The 26,107-nt window shown below is 41.3% G+C and overlaps 1 protein-coding gene across 11 annotated transcripts in view; it reads right to left on the bottom strand.

Annotated features, from left to right (window-relative positions):
• NRXN3 (neurexin 3) overlaps positions 1-26,107 on the bottom strand; it is a gene marked incomplete at both ends in the record, with an annotated part of 1,307,801 nt that overhangs the window by 25,958 nt on the left and 1,255,736 nt on the right. For 7 of the 11 annotated variants that reach the window (XM_081139380.1, XM_081139378.1, XM_081139377.1 and 4 more), the window contains one exon: positions 20,272-20,350. In XM_081139380.1, coding sequence (XP_080995506.1) covers positions 20,272-20,350 — 79 coding nt within the window. Of the gene's footprint in view, positions 1-20,262; positions 20,351-26,107 lie in introns of all 11 variants that reach the window. The other 4 variants (XM_081139379.1, XM_081139381.1, XM_081139383.1 and 1 more) reach the window with 1 other exon arrangement.

Genomic DNA, 26,107 nt, shown 5'->3' with positions numbered 1-26,107 from the left:
ACAGTGGGAAATGATCAGCAACTTAAAATCACATATTCACTGACTTAACTGATATTGACTGTAATGGTGAGGGTGGGGGGGAGAAGGAATGTGTTTCCTCTAAAGTGTGGAACTGTGTAAATTATAATTAGATCGATATTTGGTCTCTACTTCCTCATGATCATCACTAATACGCAATCTTCAACACAATCGTTTGAAACAACAGCTGTTTCTTTTATCGTTGTGTGACTAATTCTTTCCTGGGTTCCACATGATGTAAGGACGCCTTGAATTTGCATTCTGTCTTATGTCTCATGCGTCCAGGTTGTATGTGCTTAAAGAAATAACGCACAATCATATGCTTAATTATAAAGAGTCATCTAAGACTGAGACCCTGGGAATGGTTTTGGTGACTCTTCTAGTCTAAGACATATATTCCCGTCACCTTCCTCAGTGGTAGGAGTTGGTGTACAAAAAAATACAGACTCACTGTCTTTCTAAGCCAACTTCCTCCCGGGAGTACGTCATCTTACTCTATTTATGCTCCTCACCAAGCCCACTCACTCCCCACCAAGGGGCAGTGCAGGGTCACTAATTCACTCTTTTATCTGTTCACCCAAACACGCAGAAGGACACCAAAGCCTATTCAGGTGGATGGTGTTTCTTTTATACCTTGGACGAAATCCTGTGAAATAGTTGCTACTCAGAAACGACGCCCTCTTGGAGATGGCTGGGTTTTCCCTAATGTCTAAACTTTCTTGCAAGCTCAAATGCCTTTTCTTTCTTCTTTGCCCAGTGAGCTTCCACTTATCCCACAGAACTCAACTCAAATGTCATCTCCTCAGAGAAAGCTTCCCTGACCCTCCTCTGCATGCTCACCCCCCAACCCCTATCTTGTCGCATGTCCTGCCATCACTTGTGACATAACCCTTGGTTTCCTAGCCCTCACCCAAGTTTGTCACCATCCATTTATTTGGAGATCACTTGATAATTGATGACAGTCTCCTCACCTTGACTCACCAGGGGTCATCTCTGTTTCGGCTCATTCCCTGTCCCCGGGGTCTCTCCTAGGACTTGATGCGTGGGAAGTGCTCAGCAAGAGGTTGTAAGTGGCGGCATCGATGGAAGCATTCAGTCAGTGCTCTCTAAGCAGTGAGTCCAAAAGAAACCTCAGCTTCTTTCTTGATAGGATTCTAGTTAATTCTAAGAAAGGAAACCTTACTCCTCTGCTTAAGCACAGGCTGTGTCTTCCTCGTCCCCCATCAAGCCACCCTGAAGAAGGTGACTCCCTCTCCCTGACCCATGACCTGCACAAGTATGGAAGTAAAACAAAATAAGATATTGAGGCTACATTTCTTGACTTTTGATAACTGTACTCTTGATAGCCTTGTTCTTAGGAAATATACACTGAATTATTTAATGTAAAGGGAATGATGTCTGCAATTTACTCTCTGGTTCAGGGGGAAATCTGTCTATCGCTCTATCTAGATGATGTTTTGTACACCCTCTCAAATAGCTCAGGTACATGAGTGATATACATGCATATGCATATGTAAATATTTTATACCCACACTCCCATAAAGAGAGAAAATCATAAGCAAACATGGCAACTGTCAACAATTGGCGAACCTGAGTCAAGGGCGTGAGGGAGTTCTAAGTACTGTTCTTGAAACTTTTCTCCAACTTTAAAATTATTTGAAAATCCAAAGTTAAAAACACTTCTGAGGAAGTATTTGTCTGGGTAATTTTGTGTACAAATTATATGTAATTGCAATCAGATTAATACAGGCACATGTGCAGACTTTGTGGTCAGATTTCCAGCATGTGCAGCAGGATCTGTAACTCCAATGTGGAGTTATTTTTACATCAAAAGAGACACCCATAAAAACTATTGATTGATGATTTAATGCAAGTATACAAAGATAAGAAAAAATCGTTTTTAAAAATATCTGGGTTGTCTGTATTTGCAATCATATTTTCCAGGGCAAGAATGAAAGTAAAAAGAAAAATTAGTCCTGGAGCATCCTACATAACATCAAAACTATCCATCAAGCAGGTCAGTTTGGGGTAAGATAGTGAAGAGGCACACTGACGGATATGTCGAGTTCTAGAAAAGACAGTTTTCTTTCATTTACTTAATAAAAGAATGAAAATGAAGACATTTTTAAAATTTTCTCAGTTTCATCTATCAAGTAAGCCTGTGGCCCTGGGGTGTGTGGGGGGGTGAAGAGATGGAGGTGCTGAAGAGTATTCTTTGTACATCATTTTAAAATGGGACCTTCCTCCTAAGATCCCACTATCTATCTAACTAACTAACTCTCCTTGAGGCGAGCGCTATTCCTGAAATTTTCTTAAATGAAAACAGAACCATAGTGAAGAGAGTGGAGGAAAAGGCCAACTGATAAGGTGGACACCGGTTTATCAAGTTCAATAATAACAAATCAGCATTGGTGCAACGCCCAGCCCAGAGAGAACACCTAAGTAATTTGAAAATTGGAATTACTGCACCAAATGTAGTAAAGAACTATTTCACCGATCACTGCGATAAAGGATGCTGTGTAATGGCATTTGGCAGTGGCTCCAGAACAAAACAATTCAGTCAACAAATGTAGTCATGACGGGAATAGGTCATAAAACAGACTCTGAATGTGACAAATGAAAAGTGAAATCAGATTTTTTACTGGCTAGAAATACAAACATTTGTATTCAGCAGCAGTGCCTGATTTTTTTCAAAGCATGGGTTCTAAGATCAGAGATGCTTAAATACATGATCAATTTCCCATTTTGATCTTTTGGACTACCCATAGATGCTATCAAATAGGAAAATTCTTAGAAGCATATAGTAAATTTTAAAAAATCCATTCTATGTAAATTAATTTTCTGCGTGATATTCATAATTCTAAGAATTTGATAGGCAGTTTCTGATAAATTCATACACTAATAAAACCAAAAGAGTGAAAGAAGTTGTCCTGGAAAACAGAACAGAAATCAGAACATCTCAGCAAGCTCTCCCATCTCCTAACTAGGAGCATGGAAATCACTAGTAGAGCTGATATGTAAAAGTGGCTCTATTTATCTTTAAACAACCCTGTTGTTTGAATAGATCTGCTCCAGGCATCACAGACCATTTGTTTTACCAGCTGTTTCTAAAAATATGTTCATCATGGAGACCTTTTCAGCCTACCTTCAAAATTGCTCTTGTCGAGGGCGTTTTCCGCCTTGCATGAGGGAAAGGGTATATATCTGGAAAACACCATCTGCTGAAAGATCTCACAGCTTCAGGGAAGGGCTACAGTCATAAGCTTCATGTGGGGAAAAAAAAAAAAACTACCAAAAACCCTGATAAGCTAAATGACTGAGGAGACTGCCGCATTCTTTTGGATTAAAGACAATCAAATGTTTTAATTCGTTAATACAATCTCCGCAGTGGCAGTGACAGATGTTCCCTGCATGGAAGAGAATCTCAATTAATCTACAGCTGGCTTAATTTTCTGGACATCCTATCGGGAGAGAGAGGGAAGAAGGAGAGAGGGGTGGAGAGAGAGGATTGTAAAGTTTTTAATTACTCATTGGCAACTGCGTTCTTTCACTTATTTGTTGTATCTAACGAGCAGATGTGCAGATGAGGGTGGTCAGGCAGTGAGGATATACACAGCACCTAAGGCTGGGTGAAAGAATCAATCATATCCCCGAGGGTCTGTTGAAGGCCACTTCACATCCCATCTGTGCTCCCGGTTTCCAAGCTCAGATTTTAAACTTTCTGGTAATGGGTCATTTGTAGGATGCCTTGTGCCTACTGCTGCTACATGACCACCTGCTGTGTCCATGGACCATTTGTCAGCTGATTAACAGGACTGACCTTAGGGAACTGGTGGGTGCTCAGCTATATAGAGTCCTACATATCATCATCATCACCATCATCATCATCATCATCATCACTGAATTTCTCCAGCAGCTTTACTCAAAGGGCCTTACATTATGGGCTTAATTCAGACTCATGGGAAAAGCAGGCTTCACTATTTTTTTTCCAAATCTCTGGTCTGGTTAAGCTCCTAAATCTAAATATTCACAAGATTTCCCTTGTTGGCCTCCTATAGTCTTTCACATTAAAAACATATATCCATGCTTTCTTTCCACTTACAGATGCAATATATACCCAACATAGAAATTCTGGAGTATGCATATCAAAGTAAAAATCACACACTGGGCACCACTTAGAGATGCTCACTGTTAAGTCTGTTTTTGATAATATAATCCTGACACCTGACTCAGGACACCAAACCCCTGGTTTCCAATAAACACTTGGTAAACTTGGCCTGGCTTCTTATTAGGCTAAATTAAGTTTAATATTTTCAACATTTAGATAATAAACTTCATGAAGCAAGAGGTTACTGGTATAGACTACCTAAGAGACAGAAAGGGTGGGAGGATATGGGAACCATGGGTACAAATTGTGTGATTGCCTTGAGTATAGATCACATACTTCCTTGTGTCAGGGACTAAGAGTTTTGATCTTCTCTTTTCACAAGAATGACTTATGTTAGTTCAAATGTAGGCAAATTCAGCTCAAAGCATCTTTTTCTACTTTTCTATAAGGTTTTTAGATGAGAAGAAATTCTAGACTTGCATTTGAGTCCTTAGAAATGTCTATTTTTGTTTCATTTATTTATATTTATACTCTCATTTTGACCTTCTAATAACATTTATTCTCGATTTTTAGAAAAATCTCCCATTTCTATTTTTTGCCTTTAATTTTTCCTATGCAGTGAGATTTCAAAAACTATATTAATACTTAATATCTGTCAGCTACTCTTAGAATAATAACTTCTTGGGACCTCTAAAATATCTGATTTGAGTGTTGTTAAGTGAGGGCATGGTCTCCCCATGAAATAAATGGCTTGGTCTTAAGATCATCTAGTTCATAATAAAATTTTAGACTTAGAAAGATCTTCAGCCTTCAAAATCTACTAAACTTAGTGTCGCATCATCTGTAACACTTCAAATCTCTTATTTTCTTTTTTTCTGTATGTGGACTTATTTGTTTTCACATATCAGGAAAGTGTCAAAGAAAAACCTGTGGGGGAGGGGTAACATATAGTTCCCAACTTTTCTTTTGCTAAATAAAGATACTACAAACAGTAACAAAACACTATTTTTGTGAAAGACATTGATTTTAACCATTATAGAAGAAAAGAAGATATAATCTCAGAATGTAGGGCAGTCTCTAAGTTTAACTTTGTCTCCACAAATTTCACTGTATCGTCCTTACTTATGTCATTTTGCCATGCATGGGTCAGTAGTTTGCGCATCGCTTGACACTGGTTTTGCATTTGAGCTTGGGAACCAGTGCTCTAGTCTGCCCAGTAGTCTGTCCTCAGGGTCGGAAGTTGATCTCACTGACAATTCATCACTAGACCATCCATTGGGTGTGTCTGTACCACAAACCACTTCCAGTCCCCAATAACTGCTTCACCATTTGTCCATAATCTTAGTCGGTTCCCCTAGTAACCTATAGAACAGAGTTATAAATGTGACCCCTGAGTAGGTCAATGTGTGGTAATAATGACCAGTAGAGGAAGAAAATCGATTTTTCACACGTCCTCTGATGTCTCTGTTCGATACTGTCACAATTTAAAATAAAATCCTTTGGGCTTTTTTTTTAAAAAAAACCTTGCTATACAGTATCAGTAAGTGGTATACATTATGGATTGAGGACATTTGGAATTTAATTTCAACTCTAATAGAAACTAGTTCTGTGACCTTGAGCAAATCAATTTACCTCTGTAGTCTTGAGTTTTGTCACCTAAAACTAAATCATTATCATGAATTCTAAAGTTCGGCAAGCTTACAGTCTCGGGGTTATGTAAACTTTAAGATTGAAGTAAAAGAAAAAAGAGATTTCTTACAAGGCCTTTAACTTTATGGGAGTTTGGGAGAAGAGCTGCTATGTTTAATTCGATAGTATCACCAGATGACATCTTAACCAGAAATCTTACTGAGAGCATATTCTTCGAAATTTAAGGTGTTAGAGCAAAAGGAATCTTTAAAAATAGAATAAAAAACACTGTGTACCTCATTGTTGTAGCTTGCTTGACTTTCATAGGGTCTACTTTCATATCAATTTTTAAAAAGTACCTAATTTGAGTGTTGGTGAGTGAGGGTGTGGTCTCCCCAGCTCGTCAGAGTCCTGGCCTTTGCTGACTGTGAAACCTGGTCCGTTTCCTCTGTCCCTGTCACTCAGCCGGCCCCTGGGACAGAGTTTCCCTTTTGCTTTATAGGAAATGACTTAGTGTAAATCGATAAAGAAAGAAACAAGCAAACAAACAAATAAGTAAACAAGCCAAGCAACCAGATAGCAACACACCCGGCCATCAAGCCTAACGAGAGAAGAAGCTGCGGGTCCCCTTTGTTGTCTCTCGGGTGGCCAACAGCACTTAATTTCCCCGGGTTTTATCCCGTTTGTCTAATCCCTCTGATCCCAGAGGCTTATTAAAACATCGCGAATTACAAATTGCTTTGTTTTAAAAGTCAAAGTCCCTTCCCATGGCTCAGTCTTCCCTGCTTCCTTGTGTCATCTCTCCTTTTCTTCTATTTTTCTTTTTTTCTCCTGTTTCTTGTTTTTGTTTCTTTGAGCCACAGTTCCGACCCCCCAGCTCCAGGCACAGCACCGCCCCAGGGGCCTTGCTAATGGAGAAAGCCCATAGGGTTATTACTGAGCATCCTGGCCCCCAAATCAACCTGGGGTCCCCCTGGAGTTGGGCTGCATTAGGATCTGGCTTCACAGCTGACCTGTAGGCATCTTCGGTACTTGTTTCCACCTCATGCTAATGTTAAAGGTGCCCAAGGGACTCAGCATCAATTATAAAACATCAGATGCCGCGTTGTGTTCACAGTCGTGCTAAGGGCGATTTTGAGCCTGTTATTTCCATAGCCTGCTCCTGTCTTGTCTGCTGCCAGGGGCAGAACATGTCACTCCCCTCAGGACACGGGAGGCTCCTTCCTGCGCACACACTTACACACACTAACACACACAGACACACACACACCCGTCTAATCCGAGACCTCTGTCACTCAGCCTGCTGGGACATAAATAAAATGCGCTGGCCTGAGACGCGGGAAGGGTCCTGGATGTCGCGCCCCTTCCGCTTTGCCCTCCCCCATTCACTGCCTGTGTCGCCCAGAACATTTTTTTGTCACTTTTCCCACAAAGCTTATAAAGCTGCAAATCAAAAAGTACAGGGAAAGAAGAGCTCTCAGCAGGTTGCAAATATCTTCTCGCAGTCATTTAGACATTTGTCAGCTCAGCAGCCCGCAGCCGGGCTTGGGGGAGAATCACTGGGATGTGACACAGCAGGCGGCCGAGCCGGGGAAGCTGCGGGGGGGGGGGGGGGGGGGGGGGGGGGGCGGGGAGGGCAGCCGGCTCCGGGCAGCGCGCGCAAAGGGTGGGTTTGCGGCCGAGGCAGAACATCAGGCTCCCAAGGGTCGCAGGGCACAGGCGGGTGGAGAGGGTCCCGGCTTTGAATGTCGGTTCTTTATCATGTTTCGTACGTGCCATAACGGCACACTTCACATAATGGGGAGAGAGAAGCTTTTCCTGGCCTGGCCTGGCCTACGGTCTCGCGTGCTTAGTGGGGAATTTCACAACTGTTTATTAAGATTGGCTCCGAAAGGGGCAAGAAGGAGTTATCTGTTTAAAAAAGATAAAAGACTGCAAATTTCTAACCTATCTGACTTCTCTAGATCAGAAGCCTGCAAACTAAGGGTGTGGGCCACATCTAGCCTGATGTTGCTTTTAAAAATAAAGTTTATTGAAACAGCCACATTCATTCGTTTATGTATTGTCTATGGTTGGCTGCCTTTGCGTTACAACAACAGGGCCTGTAAGTCTCTCAAAGTCTAAAATATCTGCTTTCTGGCCCTTTACAGAAAAAAAAGTTTGCTGACCTTTGCTCTGGGTGAGTAACCCAAAAGACTTGAACTCTTGGCAGTATAGTTGCCAGCTTTCATGACCATTGAGTCAAAGGGGTCTAGCCCTGCCCTGAAGGCCTGCGGGCTCAGGTGGGAGCGGAAGCCCACAGCAGCGGGTTCTGGGCACTGTCAAGGGGACACATTTTCCAGCCTGGGATCCGGCCTCAGGACTGGTCAGGACTAATATAACTTGTAACGAGACCCCCAGATTCGGGGCCAAGTCATACCTTCCTTGGAAGGATTCTAATAAAAGCAAACCTAGCTTTTAAAAGATGCTTTCTTTTTAATTGAATTTTAGTCCTTAATAACTCCCTTTAAGGTTCTTTCCTGGCATAGACAATTCAAAGGCCCTCAAAAGTTGTTGTTTGTTCCTTTGTTTGAGTTTGTTGTTCATAGTTTGAGATCTGTAAAGCAAGGAAGTAAGAAAAATAAGAAACGATGAACACATAGGGATGAAACTCAAGAGCACAAAGAGGTCAGGCAGGGGCTAAGAAATCCATTCTGTCAGGGACGTGCTCACCTATTTTGCTGCTTTCTATTAGCTGTAACATCTAAAACACTGTGTTCCAAAGAATAGAGTTATTTCTGAAACAGAGAAAATACAGTATCTTACCAGAGCTCTCGCTAAGAGCCCCTATTTGTAGAACCCTCACATCAGCTATGTTCATATGTTCTAAACAGGACTGCTAATGAGGAATGAGCTGAAAGCTCCCAGTGCCCAAATTATTACCTAGGTGATGTCAAGAGTGACTAACCTGACATGAGAGATGGTATTTATCCTACATGTTAAAGGCACTCCACCTCGCAGAAAACAAGGGTAAGCCGTTGCAACCACAGCTGTTTGGACAAATCAGAGCCGAGCAATTTCATAACCCCTATCGACCAAGGTTTCCAAAGTCTTTGAGATGCACAGTAATAAATCCATTTAACAAGTATTTCCTGACCACTTAATATACTCCATACACAAACTCTCTTTCATTGTTACCAAAGGGGCAGGTCGCTATTTCACATATAGTGCTTAATGGGGAGTTAGCTGTACATCATAAGAGACACTATGACAGGGATCAGTGTGTGAGCTCAGGGGCCAGCTGGCTTGGGTTCAAATCCAGTTTCTTCTACTTCATGCTGTGTGACGTTGGACAATGTGTTTAGCTCCTTTGTGCCTCAGTTTACTCATCTTTAAAATGAAGATGATAGTAATAGCGTCTCACAGGATTGCTATGTAGATTAAAGAAGTTAAAAATGTAAAGAATTTAGGACTATACTTGACTATACTAAGTGCTCAGTGAATATTTGCTCAATGAAGGAAGTAAGATGTCGCAGTGGCAAGCCTATAAGTAAAGACCTAGAAATCACCTTAAGGGACTTTATTCAAGATTATGTTTGCTGTCACTGAAGGTTGACCACAGGGGCAACTAAACCAGACACCAAATCAAAGTAAAATACTGCACTTATTAGAAACCCAATCAGAGAATTCGTCTTGTCAAATTAAAAGAGCTAATAAGATCCAGCACGTTCTTTCCAATTCCCAGATCTCGCTAACTCTTTCACGAAGCACTGATTAAGTATCTAACAGCAAAGTGACTTTTTTAAAGTTGCAGTCATTTTCTGCAATACAATGGTACTCATGGTGCTTTAAGTGTTCATATACTCGTTTACGAGAAAATGTAGAAGTAAAGCACATTGATGTATTTCACTGTGCAGTTGGTTCATGAACATACATCAAATACTGTGACTAAATAAAGTTCTTTATATTTTAAAAGTTACAAAAACATAAGGATGGAGTAATGGAATCATGCTGGAGATTATAATTTTGTGCTAAGAAATGCATGTATTATAGTTTTTCTAAAGGTCAAGAAAAATTTGCAAACCTGAGCAATATCCTGATCCATCTTCAGAATTACTAAAGGAGCAGTTGCAACTCTATTTTGAAGAAACGAAATTAGTCAGAGCTCCACAAATGAGCACATAATAGTTCCACCATTTGGTGCTTTAGTATGTGTTTAGGCTTCATGCTCTGTACACCTCAATAGGAATAGAATGGATCTCTTTTCGAACAGATTTGAATTTGAATGCCCAATTGTGTGACCTTTGAAAAGCAAGTTATTTGAGTTACAATTTTCTCAACTATAAGATGGCCATCATAGTTTCCCCCCTCCTAACAACTTAAAATAAGATTTAAATAAATACCATTTTGAATGCACCCATCATGATACCAACTCTATGCTAGAGTCAGCTCATGACAATTGATTCCTACATGTTCTGGACTTTTTGCAAGTCGGCGGCTAAACACAGCCGTTATAAAAAATTAAAATAGATAAAATTACAACCAAATGCAGTATATTAAAAACAACGTTAAAAACGTAAAACATTTATTCTTAATTATTTTACTACATTTTACTATGGCCTATGCTCTTGAGGTTATTGATGTCTGTAGTATCTGTATGGTGAACATACTACATACTCATGTGCTAATGAGTGTTACCTGCCAATTCTGAGTTTAGTGTTGTCATATTTGTGGCCTGCAATCAACCACATGAGAACGTTTCATGGTATAGAAATTGGTGAACACAACCCGCTTGGGCTGTGTGCGCCCTGGTTCTTAACACTTGTCAGCAAGCTGCTTCACCTGGCTCATCGGGAAGAGCCCCCCCTTCCCTCTGCCCTCTCTCCCTTCCTTCCTTCATCAGAAAGTTCTCCTTAGTCCACAGAGCCCACTCATTTCCTCTATGTCTTCCCCTCCCCCTATGAGCAGCACCCTGATGTGACCGAAACATCTCATCCTAAAATCATCTGCCTTAAAAAGCTTTCTCTACTTCAGATGAAAAATATGGACTCTTTTACTTTAAGACCTATTTCAAAATCTTTATTAATCGATCTTATACCTATTTTATAGTCTCCTGCTCAACCTTTATGAATAAAGAGGCAAAGTCCTTACAGAGATTCATTTTCACCCTGTTAGTATCAAACAAACCGAATCATTCCACGCTGTGCAGCAAATTCCCTGGATCATCACAGGCAGAATCCAACATCTGAATAATGGACCCAGCCCTTTCTTCTGTCTGTCTCAAGAGAATCAAACTTATCTCAGAACCAAAGCGATTGTGTAGGTCGCAACCAGGAGAGAAGGAATTTAGGCCTAACTGGAAGTGTTGGCTCTCTAATGCTTCCATGAGTTAAAAAATAAAATAAAATATATATCATTTGACTCAGAAAGGTCAAAAGAGAATCTTACCTCGAAATATGCATGAGGTAGAAGCAGTGAGTTAAAGTTTCCCTCCCCCTTCAGATGCCTTGCCAAACACATTTACGTTTTAGGTTAAAATACATAAACATTAATGAATTTTATAATAAAAACATCCAGATGTCCACAAATGCCTTACCCATTCAGGAACAGGCACTGCTGTGTACAGAGGCAAAGGTGATGCTTCTTCCCTAGCATTTGCTGAAAAAAAAGTCTGCTGATCTGCTCCCGAGAAAGGTTTAACTAGGAGACTGGTAATCTGTGAAAGCGCCCTTTGCAAATTAGCCCTTACACGAAATCCCTCCCACGGCGAGCCCACTGCATCGTGCCGAGGAGCCAACAAGGGTTTCCTATTGCTGTCCACTGGGTGGAGGTTTGGCTCTCACGGTGAGCCCTTTCCCACCGTAGGTTTTGCTTAGCTGGGTAAAAAGTGCAACTTATGACTTCCAGGGGCAAACCAGAGCTAGCAGGCTGGGAACGTGCCTGAGGATTTGTTTTGCTGCTTTGTGAAGTTCCCTAGGGGTACGGTTACAAGTAGAAACAACGAGGGAGAAGTCGAGGGACAGGATTCCCGATCACATGTTACAAACAGAGAACAGAATCACAGAACGAGACCACGGTGGACCCACGACAAATGGCAAGACAGGCGTGGCGGACAGGACACGCATGCTTGGCTGCTGTGCTGGGGAAGCAGACACGGGGACCGCACAGGGCGCTTCAAGGGCAGCTCGCGGGCTAGGGGACCCGGGGGCATAGTCACGAGAAAGAGAACCCGTGGAATTGCAACTGCGAGAGAAAGTTACCCCGCAACTCATACACTGGACTTGCTGGGTCAGCCTGGATGTGTCACTGGATGAAGAACGAATGGCGTCATCAAAGCCCATGCATTGGTGATGGAGGCGTGGTTAGCGGCTCGGCTGCGGGGCTGTCACTGCATGCCACAATGACCCCGGCCCGCCCGGGAGCAGAAGATACAACAAATACTCGGGGGCTGCAAGAAAATTCTTTTTATGCCATCTGAAATTTGTGGACAGGGATGTGTTTGTTGTTTCTGCGTGTTTTTCTTTCTTTCTTTCTTTTTCGTTTTTGCATCTCCTGGCTCAACTGTCATAAAGGGGAGAGTGAAGGCAAGTGGCCTGTGCAGATGTGGGGGAAATAAACAGGGCAGAGGGAGAAAAGTAACAGGCGGATCTGTCCGGTGGAGGAAGGAGCGGAAAACGCAGGACTTCATTCTTTTGTACACAACTTTCTTGGCTTTTCTTGGGGTTTGTTTTAAGTGTAAATACTGGAGGGATATGCTGAAGGGGGAAAACTTCGACATTAGGATGGCAAGAAAAGATTTTGTTGCCTTGTTTGATTTGTATATCTATATATCTCTCAGTATTTAAAGAAATAATGATTATAATTACTCATAAAAGTATAGCAATGAGTTAAAAATAGCCGTAATGACCAAAATACTAAATATGAATCAAAACAAAATAAATTGAACCACCAAAAATTCATGCGGCACAAGATGAGGTGAAATAACAGAAAATGTTCTTCAGGTATATACACGGCATATATCTATTTATATATATGCCCAGGGACGTGCATATATGGATAGATATATCCATATAATTTTTCTCTCCACCCCTCTCAAGGAAAACTGAATTATGGATCATCATTGTAGTTATGATAGAGTAGAAAACAAAACCTAAAGAAAAATTAACATGCTTTGGTCACCAAGTTAAAACATATCATGCATGTTCATGTTGGCTGATGTAAGAATGATGGTGTGAATTTCTGTGTAAAACACATGACCGATGGCAGGGGCTGTTGTTAATCTCTGTTTATATTGTCTAATCTCACTAATACTGTATCTACATACATATGGAGTGATAGGCACTATATATTTAGTATACACATATAAAAATATATGTATATATATACACACAGTACCTATACGGGGGCTTATGGGAGAAAAAAATAAAGAACAAAAAAATTAGGGAAAACCCATAAAAACCTCTCTTTTAAAACCCAATCCCTCTTTATTTATTACTCTTTTTTTGGTGGGGGTCTTGCTTAATGAGTTCATTAAGCTCTCTCCTTATCAACTACTTGCACAGGCATTTGGAATCAGGAAGTTCTCGTAAGTTTGGCTTGAAATTCAGCGGGCCCACCCTTAACCTAATACCTAAGCAGCCCTGACCCTAGACCATACTGTTAGATGGGATTCAAAGAAAACTTTACGACTGAACTGGACTGATTCTTCGATTGCAATCAATTGGAAATTCTGTGCCCCCAACCTAAGATACAGAAGAATGGTGTCTGGGGTGACTTGATCCTGTCACTGGCTGTCACCATCATCTGTGATTTTCCTTGACTGTCTGTGAAAGGGGTATGCTATTTGCTGAATTAGAGGCCTCTTTTTAGAGTTCTGATCATGTCCTAGGCATTTCCCTTCATTGTCCCACTCTTTCTTCCCTTCCTACCCACCCTTTCCTTTTATTCCCCTTACTTCTTTGTCTTCCATAATAGACAATGAACTCATAGTATTCACTAAAAATATTTTATAGATAGGTGATTTATTAAGCTTTCAAATGAAAGTACATAAACGTACACATTCATCTAATTGAGCCCTCTCCTTTCTCATCAGACCAAAAGATACCAGGTAATGGAGGTGAATCGGGTTTTTTATTAGAATTGTTATTTTTGTTATAGAATCCATGATAATGGTCTGTCCATGTCTTATGCAACTATGCCTGAGCTACGAATTACCTAATGGCCCAACAACCAATTAGGAGGCTTTCCTATGCTTATATTTCTGTTATTACTCTAATTTTCAAAACATTTTATCATTAGGAATTTAAAGGGCACATATTTGCTCCAATAGCTTAAACATTAGTTTGGGTTGGGGTAGAGTGGGTTTATTAAAAAGGGATACAATTTATCACTAAGTGAGTTAATAAACGAAGACAAACTGTACCATTAAATTTGGAACATTATGTGTCCATGAACGTACTCTACTTATTCATAGGTCAGTGAAGGAAATTACAGAATTAGTAGGATTTAACTTAGACCTTATATGTGAGCAACTGTTTGCTTTTGTATATATTAGAAATATATTATAACTCAAATGTAAAAATGACTAATATCCATAGCCAATAATGATTACATTAATAGATTTTATATCTACCTTTTCCAAAGCTAAATAATTTCTCAGATTACTTCTGCTATCCCTTTATTCAAATGTTTTAAATGGACATGAGCTCTTCAAGGTAAGGTTCTAGACATTGTGATAAACATTCCCATGGTGTTTTATTTAGCATTTATTGCTGTACTCTACACAAACAGCCACTTGACTAACAACATTTAAACACAATCTCTTTACCAATCATGAGTTTCTACCTGGAAAAATCTTTCTAAAATAAAAAAACAACAACACCTTTCTTTGTAATAAAAATGTACAAGCTGCTAACTTGTCAAGCTTGCTGGAGACACGAGTAACAAAATATAAATGTATTTTTCTATAAACACATAAGATTACAAACATAAAAAACAAAGCAAAAAAACCCACCCCATCATATTTAGAGCCAATGATCAGCAACTTCCTCTTTTCACCCATGGGTCCTAGAGAACAAGGCTCTATTTCTCTGTACCCTCCATTAGAAAAGGGTTATTGTCTTAACATTGCAGCTGCATTTCCCACGGTGTTTCAGCAAATAAAACTTCGAATGATCTGGCAGCTTGTAAGCAATTCAGCCAGATTTTCATGTTATAAATGCTTTACTGAGGTATCTCAAACTGATAAAGATTAAGAATACAGGGGGATGACGTTGGTGTTTCACTAAATTTAAATGTCAACCACTTTGGGGTGAGTATGACAGTGAAACTCACAATAACACCAAATGCAAATGTGAGGACTGTAGATCTGAAGAGTAAAAAAATCTCTGAGAACCACACTGGGAATACTAATTATTTCGTGATCTCAGTTTACTGCTATTACTACCCTAAACATCCCCCTCAATCCAACCATTACAAAAGTCGTTTCGCACAGTCCTATTGATGGGTGGATGTGTTTCATCTCTACTTCCTTTTACTGTCTGTCCTCTGGTGGGGGTGCTGCCCCTTGATGTTTGATCAAAGGTCATTTAACAAAACTGAAAGCAAAAAACCTGGCTGACTGACAACCAGAAAAATATATCCCTGGATAATGGCTGGATGAATCAATATAGTCGTCAATTATTGCCATGCCCATTTCTCAGGTGTCAAAGGCATTTCTTTGTATTTTTTTCCTCTGCTCTATGACTCTTGACCCCAGGACTTTTAGATCTTGAGACTATAAACATATAAAATTCAGGAAGTTGGAAATTTCTAATTTTATAAAAAAGATTAACCTAAGAATAATATTTTTTATTTTATTTCTAATTCCAAAGATGGAGACACTGGGGACAGGAACAGAGGGGAGGGAGAGAAAATAAATGGAAAGTCAATTTCATCTATTTCTCTATATTATAGATTTTTTTTTAGATCACAAATGTGAAATTACTGAAGTTCTTAATTGTTATTTGTCTTCCATAGTCTCATGAGAAAATCCTATTTTCTGGTGGTTATTTGAATCCTCTCCAGTTTGTCTATATTTTTGTTATTGAATCCAAAGATGTAAGAAGGACAATAAAATATGAGCTTACTGCACAATTTAACATCAATAGAGTATGGTTGGAAAGGAAAAGATTTACATGCAAAGTCACAAATCTAAAATATGAAGTAGATATTGACTTCCTTTGTGGGCAATGTAATCAACTTTTATAAATTAGGAAAGTTAAAATCTTGACCCTCAACTTTAGGTAGTTAAATAGTGATTCAGATATTCTTCTGAATATTTTCATTTGATGCAGATGGCTTCATTATGATTTTATACTTTAAAGGCTCAATCCTGGGTTCTTAAAGCAAACATTTAGAAATTGTAATCTTACCCGTCATTCATTGCAGAACGATCTAGTTCCCAGGGCTAGAAGGGGTAGGGAAAGTAGAGAGTTCTTTTGGTTGAACAAACGTGGATTTGTTAGGGTGATGTTCACTTATATAAAATTACGAATTTTAAATAATTTGACAGGTTTTATTTAGCTGTTTAAGTGGAGATGAAGCTAGAAGTATGATTAATCTCCAATTTGAATGTAAGATTACGAGGTGAGTCATACAGATTCAGTCAATAAACACTAACTGAGCTTTCACTCTGTGTTTGGTTGTCATGGTTTAGGTGGTTGTTATTTTTTTAAAACTCATTTACATATGTTTCGGAGCAAATACATAGAGAAAATTTGAGATCCATTGGCTTTACAAGGTTTCTAGACTATCATCAACCAAACTCCAAACAAGGTAACGTTGTCTCTGAACATGATATGACGAAGCTGCACCGGACCACAGTGATCCTGAGCGACAACGTGGGCCTTTGGTGTGAAAGGCAAGTGCTTACCTCTGACTCAGAGTCAGCAGCTTTGAAACTGATTTTGATTTAAGGAAAATTAAATAAGAAAACTAATTTCATTTAAAATGTGATGCCCACATGAAAACAAAAGTTGTTGAATTCGCATATACTAAACTGCCTGAATTTATGAAAAGCAAGGGCTTCTAATGGACCTCAATTAATCAGAAAAGAACTTAAAAAAGTTAAATGCCTTATAACTGAGACAGCTAGAGAATCGTAAACTTGCTGACACAGCGAGAGAAGACAAGGGCATGTTGAGTAAGACAGAACAAGGCCTTGGGTAATGAGCCAAATTTAGTGCATTTCCATCAAACATTAGGCCTGGAAAAGAGTAACATTTTAGAAACTGAGGTAGTGAATTAAGATGGTCAAAACCAGAATTGTAATCTCAATATTCACATAGGATTTTTAGATTAACAATTGATGTCAAAGTTGAATTTATGAAACTGTCACCATTACCCGTTGCCGAGTGGGTAATGGAAGCCTTCTCTCTAGGCCGCGCAAAACCTAGCCCCGGAAACAACTGTTGGTTTCTGATCTTTAATCTGTACTTTCTGGAAAGTGTGAAGGCTATGAAGATATTTCCCATACAATGAAATAAAGGGCTTGATGGATCTATGCTACATAAACTTCATCAGTGTTAATCTGGTCTCCAGGGCAAAATTTCTGCATCAGCAGGAATATCTATCTCCTTCCTGCATAAAATACGCCCCTGACATATCTCCCTGCGTATCGGAATCACTAACCAGGAATACTTTATGGAGTAAATAAAATTAGAAAGAAGAGCTGTTTATCCTTCAGATGTGACGAGTTGAATAATCCCAGGCAGGGGAGCATCAATATGGGTGTCTCAGAGCTGCACGGACCTGTTAGCTGCCTCCCGGTGGGCACCCTGCCGCCTGGTTTATTTTTCTACCCTCCCCTACTCCCTTTCGGAACAGGCAGATTGTTTAAAACCTGCTTCAGTCCCCCACCTGCCCCTGGCAATGATATCAAAAGAAAATACTGGCATTGAGTTTCTGTCCTCTGTCTTTGCAGCAGCTGAAACGCCTGTGCAACCATGAAAGCGCAAATGGACTTAGTGCGCTGCCGTCCAAACCTGGACCTGCTCATGTTCAATACCAAACGGCAATATAGGGTGTCCCCCCAAAACGTATACACACACTTTGAAGGCAGTGTTTATTAAAGTACATTTCATTTTCAAAACTGAGCTCTCAGCTGTTAAAGTGTGTGTGTGCGTTTTTCAGGACACCCTGTCTCCACCCACAACCCGGAGCTGTAAAACTTGTGCATCTGGAACCTGGAAAGGCCCCCGGTGTTATTCCAGAGGTCGCTGTGGAGGTGACTGTGTGGGAGGAGGGAGGGAGTAGGGGAAGGTGGTGGTAATATTTCAAAATGGTCCAGCCTCAATTTTTACAAGAAGACTTAAAATCAGAAGATTTGATGCACACTTTTGTGTATGTGTATAGATACATGTATCACAGCTATAAAAGTGAGAAAACCAAAGAGTAAACAGGGAATCCAGACTGAGGGCCGCTAACTATTGACCATGGAATCAGTTAAAAGGGGGATCTTGCCATAACCATATCCGGATCCTCAATACCTAGCACGTGCCTCACGGACACAGAAGGTATTTGTTGGGCAGGGAATTTAGATAGCAAAGCTTCTTATTCTCTTTTCTCTGACTTCATTTATGAGAATTATTAGAACGGGACAGACTCAAACCTAGAGATACATTGTATCCTGCATAAGTGCTAAGAAATAGTTATTGAATGAATGACGACATGAATTAATGAATAAAACTTGGTGTTCAAGTTCTGGTGTAGATTAAATGCATCTGTCCTATTTTGATTTATTATTTTATTTTATTTTAGTGTCGCTGATATACAATATTATATTAGTTATATTCGTTTCAAGTGTACAATATAGTGAGTCAGCATTTTTATACCTTACAATGTGATCACCTCACTAATTCTAGTAATCACCTGTCACCGTGCGGACCTACCACAGTGTTATTGACTATATTTCCCTTCACCTTTTTCCCCACCCCCCACTGCCCCACCCTCTGGCAACCATCTCCTTGGTCTACATTTCTATGAGTCTGTTTTGGTTTTGGTTGGTTGGTGGTTGGTTGGTTTGTTTGGTTGGTTGATTGGTTTGGTGTTAGATTCCACATATAAGTGAAACCATATGGTATATTTATTTCTCTGTCTGACTTCATTACAATAATACCCTCTAGAGTTAAAACCTCACTTAATATTGTGAGATAATTACACAATAATTTGAAAAACTCTGACTAACCAGGTCACAGTGACTTTCCTTCCACACAGCTGAGTTTCCAAAGGAACAGATCACACTCCAAAGTGAAAAGGCCCCACATAGTAGTCAGTCCCTAAGTCATGCTAAGGACAGGCACCCACAGAACTTCCTGGATCCAAAGCCACTTGCAAGAAACCAGCAGTCAGGCTTCCACAAAATGTGGAAAATTATAAATCATTTCGGGGTAACCAATAGTAGATTTTTACTTTCACTATATTATTTCTTCAGGAAGCTTAAATTTCTCTAGAATTAGCAAAATAAAATGTTTATTGGCTTGCCTTTTTCTTAAAGGGAAAAAAAATGAAAGCAACCCAAAGAACCAACTAGAAAGTTCGATTTCTTTTGCAGACATAAGATCCTAATTCAACTCTAGCTTTTAATTCTCTTAAACATACACAGAAATTCGATGATATCTGTTCTCTATTATATAAATATAAATGTTTTAACTTATAGCAAGTCTCAAAACAGGCGACTTGGGTAAGTTGATAGGAAATAGTCAGGGACTGCAGTTGCCTGCTGGACATTATATCATATATAGCTCACTCTAAAGAAAGACCATAAAACATCAAAATGTATCTGGGTGCAAATGGGGAACACACTGAAGCTTCTAATTGCCAAAGTCCTCTCAACTTCAGCACAGCGACTACATTTTGAAGCATCTCAGCCGTTGACATGGCATGGTTCAGACTAATTTTGTGTTTGCTTTATTGCTGCACAAATTCTCTAAACACCCAATGAACAAAATTAGTATGAATGTGATACCATGTTAACTGCTGTTGAAATCCCATGGAAAATGTCTTTGTTGCCGTTTGGTTTTGTATCTTGTTTCATTTGCCACTTAGGCTCTGAACAGTTCATGAGGTTTAAATGATCATTATGGCTCCACTTTGGGTTCATGCTTATTGATGTCGTTCCAATACAGGCCTCTTTCAGGCCCTACCCCGCCCTGTCTGTTTCATAGCTGCCACTGGCCGCTATGCATTTACTGTTCCGGTGGTCAATCTGGGTGTTTGATTGCTCAAAGTTAGGTCATAGTCCATAGATTTTTTTTTTTTAACTCTCAGGGAACTGACTTTAAATTTCCCTGGGACCTTGTTACTCCTTCCATGGGATTTGATGCTTTAGATTATATATTAGTATTTATATATGTATGTTTATACATATATAGATATAGGAAATACACACATTAACACACTATAATATATATAAAACACATGTAAATTCACATATATGTATGTATTGTTTTTTGCAAATGAAAAAATAAAGCAAGCAAAACAAGACTGACCTAACCTACCTGTACTCGGTTCACATTCAACAAAGTCTTCATCGTCGCTTGAACATTCAGCAGATGATACAAGGTCATCTGACGTGGGCTGCGCATGTCAAAGAAAAAATAAGGGGGTGGGGGAAGAGAGAGGAGAGAGACATAAGGAACCAAGGAACAAACGCGTAGACGACTTATCACCTTGCCTTGCCTCCATCACTATCACTGCTTACCCCTCTAAAGAGGGCAGGCTGTAGGATGCAGAATTTTTAACACCCGTGTAGCTATGAATGGCTCTGGATCTGGACAATCTATGTGGGTCTTATGCGAAGCCGAGTGACCCAAAGTGGTGCCAGGAGACTCGTACCTGTGCCACCCCATCACATTGTGCAGCCTGACTCTTCTGACTTTAGTTTCAATTTGGAAAATCTGAGGGGCAGGAGAAGGCCCTGGCAAACGGGCAATACACGAGTGGCAGCCGGCCCAGGCACGCCCGGCGGCCTCCGAGGCTTCAAGGGCTCGCGGTGTGCGCCGGAGGGCACGGCTGGGCGGCTGGGAATCTACGGGCCGGCGCCACTGATGAACGCTGTGGAGCGCAGTCTCTAGGAAAAGCACAATCTCTTCCCTCACCAGCAGCGACTGCTTCGTGTAATTACAGCACTTGGCTGATTTCGAAAGGGGACCAGCAGAGAGATACCCCATGACAGTCTCTGGACACAGGTAAGGCTGTTTCTGGAGAGCAGAGAAACTTTTGTGGCAACAGTAGTAATTCAACTTGAGACAAATTTTTTCTTTCTCTATTGAATCCTAGAGAAACTCCCCAATGCCAGGGAATCTGCTGGAGAAGCTCTAGAGCTGTGGGTATGGGCAGTAAGAAAGGCCCTTGCTACGCAGAAGATGAGAGGACGGCTCTGTGTGCCTGTACGCAGTGCATGCACAAGAAATGCTGTTGAGTTGATTAACTAGTCTATAGCTTTATGTAAAAACCCCTGACTTTTGTCCTACTATGTGCATAAGGGTGCTCCATCGATAGGGTGCATACTGGTTGCTGGTCTTACTATTCCTCATGCACTGAAGTCTGGGTCCATATTTAAGAAGAAAAGCAATTAAAAGGTAGGTGCAGTGCTACACGTGTATATATACTTATTAGTTATAGTTATTATTAACTGACTCAACATAATTCTCACAACAATCCTTTGGGATAGGGATGATTATTATACTTTTAAAGAGAACTGAAGTTCAGAGAGGTTAAGTAAGTTGCTGAAGGACACACAGCTCATGAGAAACAGGGTGGGGATTTGAACAGATCCATCTCAGTCCAAGTCTGCGCCTGCAGCCCACAGAGGCTTCATTATACCTGATCTTACATGATGTTCTGGACCAAACTGTGGCCCCTCAAGTTCCTATGTGAATGTTCTAATTCCCACACCTCAGAATGTGACCAATATTTGGAGACAGGGTCTTTAAAGAGGTCATAAAGTTAAAATGAGGTCATTGGGGTTAGCCTCACCCAATATGACTGGTGCCCTCATCAGAAGATGAGATTAGGACACAGACACACCGAGAGGGAGCAATGTGAAGGCACAAGCAGAAGCCGGCCATCTACAGCCAAGGAGAGAGGCCCCAAAAGAAAGGAACTCAGTTGACACCGTGACCTCGGGCTTCTAGATTCCAGAGCCACGAGGAAAGAAATGCCTGTTGCTTACGCCACCGGTCTGCGGTACTTTGCTATGGCAGCCCTAGCGAACAAATCCGCATGACAGCCCATACGTTTCGTATTTCCAGACAACGTCCTTTTCGAAATGGACATACGAGGCATAAATTACTGGACACAGCAATGAGCGGTAGAAAAACCACATTAGGTCATTGATTCCACTTCAGGACAGTGGCAGAGAGGTGCCTTAAACCACGTTATTGATCTCTATTCTACCTCCGACACGCAGACACTTCCACCCTTGCTCATCCTTAAAGTTAGTAGAAAATAATTTGTAAACGTACATTCTTTCCAATTAGACACTGACGTGTGCATTTCCTTTCCAGCAACTGACTGTCAGTGTGTCCTAGAGCCCCCTTTTTCCCGTCAGAGAAATGGGGAGCATATTACCCTGGAGGTTCCTGCTGGGATGGGGCCCTGGGCAGGTCCACTCCCAGTAATTTAGGCAAAGGAGGTGACAAGGGAATAAATATTAGCTGTGCTCATGCAGGGAGCAATTATAAGAGGCATGCACCGTTTTTGGAAGGTCCATAATCACTGTTCGATCATTCTGAAGCATGCATTGTCTCCCGGGGTGATGCCTCCCCCAAGGCAGCAGCGATCATTTTGGGTAGAGGGAGCAGATCTTAGATATTACAAGGGTTTATGACCTACCAACAGCCCACAGTACTTAAATGAATATACACTATATCTGTGGTATTAAATTTTTATGGGATAAGGGCAATTAGGAAAAAAAATGTCTAAAAAACTCTTTAGACGGTGGTAATGAAAAAGTGGTTGAGAATACAATTCTAAAGTATAATCAATTGGAAATTAAGTTGGTGACTTGATTATAAGGACCTTGCAAAATGGCCCATATACTCCTTAACTAGCTTTGGTCCCCAGAAATTCGGGAAACCTGGTGAGTTAATGAAAATCCAGTGAGCTCATCTCAAGAAGAGAAGACCAGGCAATAAAAAGGTCATTGAGCAAATGTATGAGAACAATGCATAACTCCAACAGAAACCAAGACACATTAACACAATATTAGTAGAATCTTCAACTTAATTCTAAGAGTTATCATAATTTTTATTGGCCAAAGAAATGATGTAACATTGGTGCTTTTTTCTTCAAGAAAAGTACTAGACTCTGAGACTGAAAGGATATTTGGTATTTTCTGCTCCTTCCACCACCTCCTAACACTGCACATGTTTTCTCCCCTGTGGTCTGGGTGACATTGTAAAAGCTAGACTCTCCTTCCCCGTTACCACCTCAACTTCTGTCCCCCAAATGGGTCCCTATCCCCCCTGCAGGCCCCACAGATGTTCTTACTCCCTTTCTCCCCGGTTCGCTGTCCCTGGGCCCCACTTCCCAGAGCTTTGTTTTCTGCTGATCTTCTTATGAGTATTGATACAGGCAGTGTTCCTGCCAGGAAACAGAGGCCCATTCACCAGGAGCTCTGATAAGTGGAGGCTAGACTCGAAGGTTAGAGGAGAGGCACACGAGCAGGCTGTGCTAACAGCAAGCCTGGCTCTTTCTAATACACTTTCAGTTGGTAACTGGGGGGGGGGGGGGCAAGTTACTTCCCTTCTCCAAGCCCCAATGTTTTTCACCTGTAAACTGGGATAAACAGAGCGTCTCATCATTGGTTGGGTACTGGTTTAAGTGTAATGTTTAAAGTGAAGCTCTGTTCCGGGCATATGGTACATGCTCCACAAATACTAGCTAAAACTAATGCATTTAACTAATCAAGAGATCGCTCAATCAATCAAGAACCGCAATGCATCTTCCACGAGGAGTGGTAAAGAAAAATATGCTCATGAAGATGCTAAGAGAGCTTGAAAAATAATTGAAATTCCATTTGTTTCCAGTGGCCCTATGTCCAGACATTCCAAGCGGGTCTTTGGGGAACTCAGCCCCTCCTTTTCTTCCCTTATACCCCATCATCACTGTTTACAGCCACAGCCGATGAAACTCCCAAAGCAGTTACACACATCCCATGCCCTCCTTGCCCAACAACACAGTAACCAATGTTTATCCGGAGCGCCTGGCTTCTGACGGGCCGTGCCTGCCCCAGGGCACTGCAGAGCCTCAGAAAGACTGTCAGGGGCAGCAGGCTCCGATTTGCAAATGACTCAGGACTGAGGACACTATATTTAAGGACTTATTATTTATTTATTTTACTATTTTTGTTCCTGTCACGTAAAAAACTCAACAAGTACAAACCAAGGTTTTGGGATATATCCAAACGTTATGACAATGGGATTCAAAGTTACCCTCGGAACACCCAAGGCTCTCTTTTAGTGCCTTTCAGTCTTATCTGCGTCCTTCCTCGAACGTGAGCGAGCGCAGGGTCTGACCCTGGGCCTTGGAAGGAAAGCGGGCTTCCGTGCCTGTGGGTTCCCACTGGCGTGACATTCCAGGTACACAGGGACTCGAGACAATGATGATGAGTAGAACAGAACTACAGACGTCTGTCTTTAAATAAAACGTAGCAACCCTAGGCGGTGTGCATGTGTTTTTCCAAATCACAACCATTTTTCTTTTGTACTTACTCATAATTCCTTAGGGAAAAAAAACACGTAGTTTGAACTCTTGAGAAGAAAAAGCTGCCTGAACTATCTAGAACCATGCGTGTTTATCACCTTTACCACGAGCCAAACACTCGTTACACTCAGGCTTCGTGCTGAGAAGCTGACACACGCTAACTGCTTTAGCGCTCACAGTGAGAAAGGGCGGCGACGGCCGGTTTTGGATGGCCCACTATCCACCATCCTTCAAGGGTCAGCACTGCTTATGGAAACTCGCCTCACTGTATAGTGATGTCGAGAATGTTCGTCAGGGAGCCTTCTGTGTCGTCCTCTCCACACCCCCGCCCCCTAATCGTTGTCTAAAGCTCTCAGAATTCCCAAAGGCTAGGCTTCAAGCGTTGGCCTGTATGGCTCCCGTCTGTCAAATACCAACATTACAAGTCACTCAAGGAAGAGTAAAAGACCTATCCACCGCCAGTGAACTATGACGCTATTATTAGCAGGGTATTTTGTTTGTTCCTTCATTCTCTCCTTTATTACTTTAATAAATATTTACGGAACACCTACGAGGCGAGCACTGTAGCAGTCCCGAGGGCTAAAGTGAGAGATAAAACGCAGCTCCTCTGCTCTGGGGATTCACGGTCTCTGGAGAGGCAGCCAAGCACACGCAAGCTCAGCGTGGCAAACGGGATGCACGACAGGCGGGCCCAGGGGCTGCGGGAGCAGATGGCAGGGGGAGAGCAGCGCCCGGCAGAGCGGGGGCGGGTGGGCCCTCGGGGACAGGCGGCCGGGGCAGGGAAGCCGAGCTGTGGCAGGCGAAGGGCATCGAGGTGAAACCCACATCCCGCAACGGCTCGGAGGGGTGAGGAGCAGGGTTATTTGTACACCTACGAGGAGTAAGGATGACTGGAGCGGAGGGGTGTTAGGATGACAGCAGGGCAGCTCCTGGAATCACCGCGCTGTTCGTGAGAATTTGGAAGACCAGCGTGAGCTTGACGGCCTGCCCGCTCAGGCTTTTCTCTTTCTTCCCCTCCCCGGGTCTTATCATATCATCCGTTGCATTCCCTTTGGAAGCCAATGCACGTGGTTTCAAAACGCCGTGCGTGGGTCTGATTGCACCCATTTCTCCACAGTGCAGATTAAAGACCTTCCTTTGTCTTCTCAAGGGCAGAAAAACTGCCTCCTGTCCCTGTATATTAGCCAAGTCCTATATTAAAAATAATAATTCACACTACCCTGTTTTTAAATATGTATTTCACATTTTTAATTCACATGTTGAAATTACTCGGTTCTGTATTAGGAATCATAAAACTAAAGATAGGTATTATAATAACTTCCAATAAAACATCTCTCTGGCAGGAGCCCTCTCCTGGAAGAATTTTTATTGCATTTATATTCTTTTTTCCCTACCGATGTTTATTGAAATTACCTTTAGAATAAACTGGACCAGAAGAAAGCTCAAAGCCCTGTCCACCCAAGTCAATTTATAGGCCCATTTTATCTTCTAATTCCCTCAGCATCACAAACCTGGCTGCTCATTTCCTCCAATGAGTTATTGCTTTTATAATCACCTGCGTCTCGTTATTGACCCTGAAGGGCTCTTCCCCACTTCGGCACAAGAGTGGTCTTACATTATCATCAT

Source organism: Miniopterus schreibersii (assembly GCF_964146895.1).
Source record: "Miniopterus schreibersii genome assembly, chromosome: 1".
NCBI classification, from domain to species: domain Eukaryota; kingdom Metazoa; phylum Chordata; class Mammalia; order Chiroptera; family Miniopteridae; genus Miniopterus; species Miniopterus schreibersii.
The sequence above is the reverse complement of the archived record's forward strand: the minus strand, read 5'-3'. Positions and strand labels throughout refer to the sequence as shown.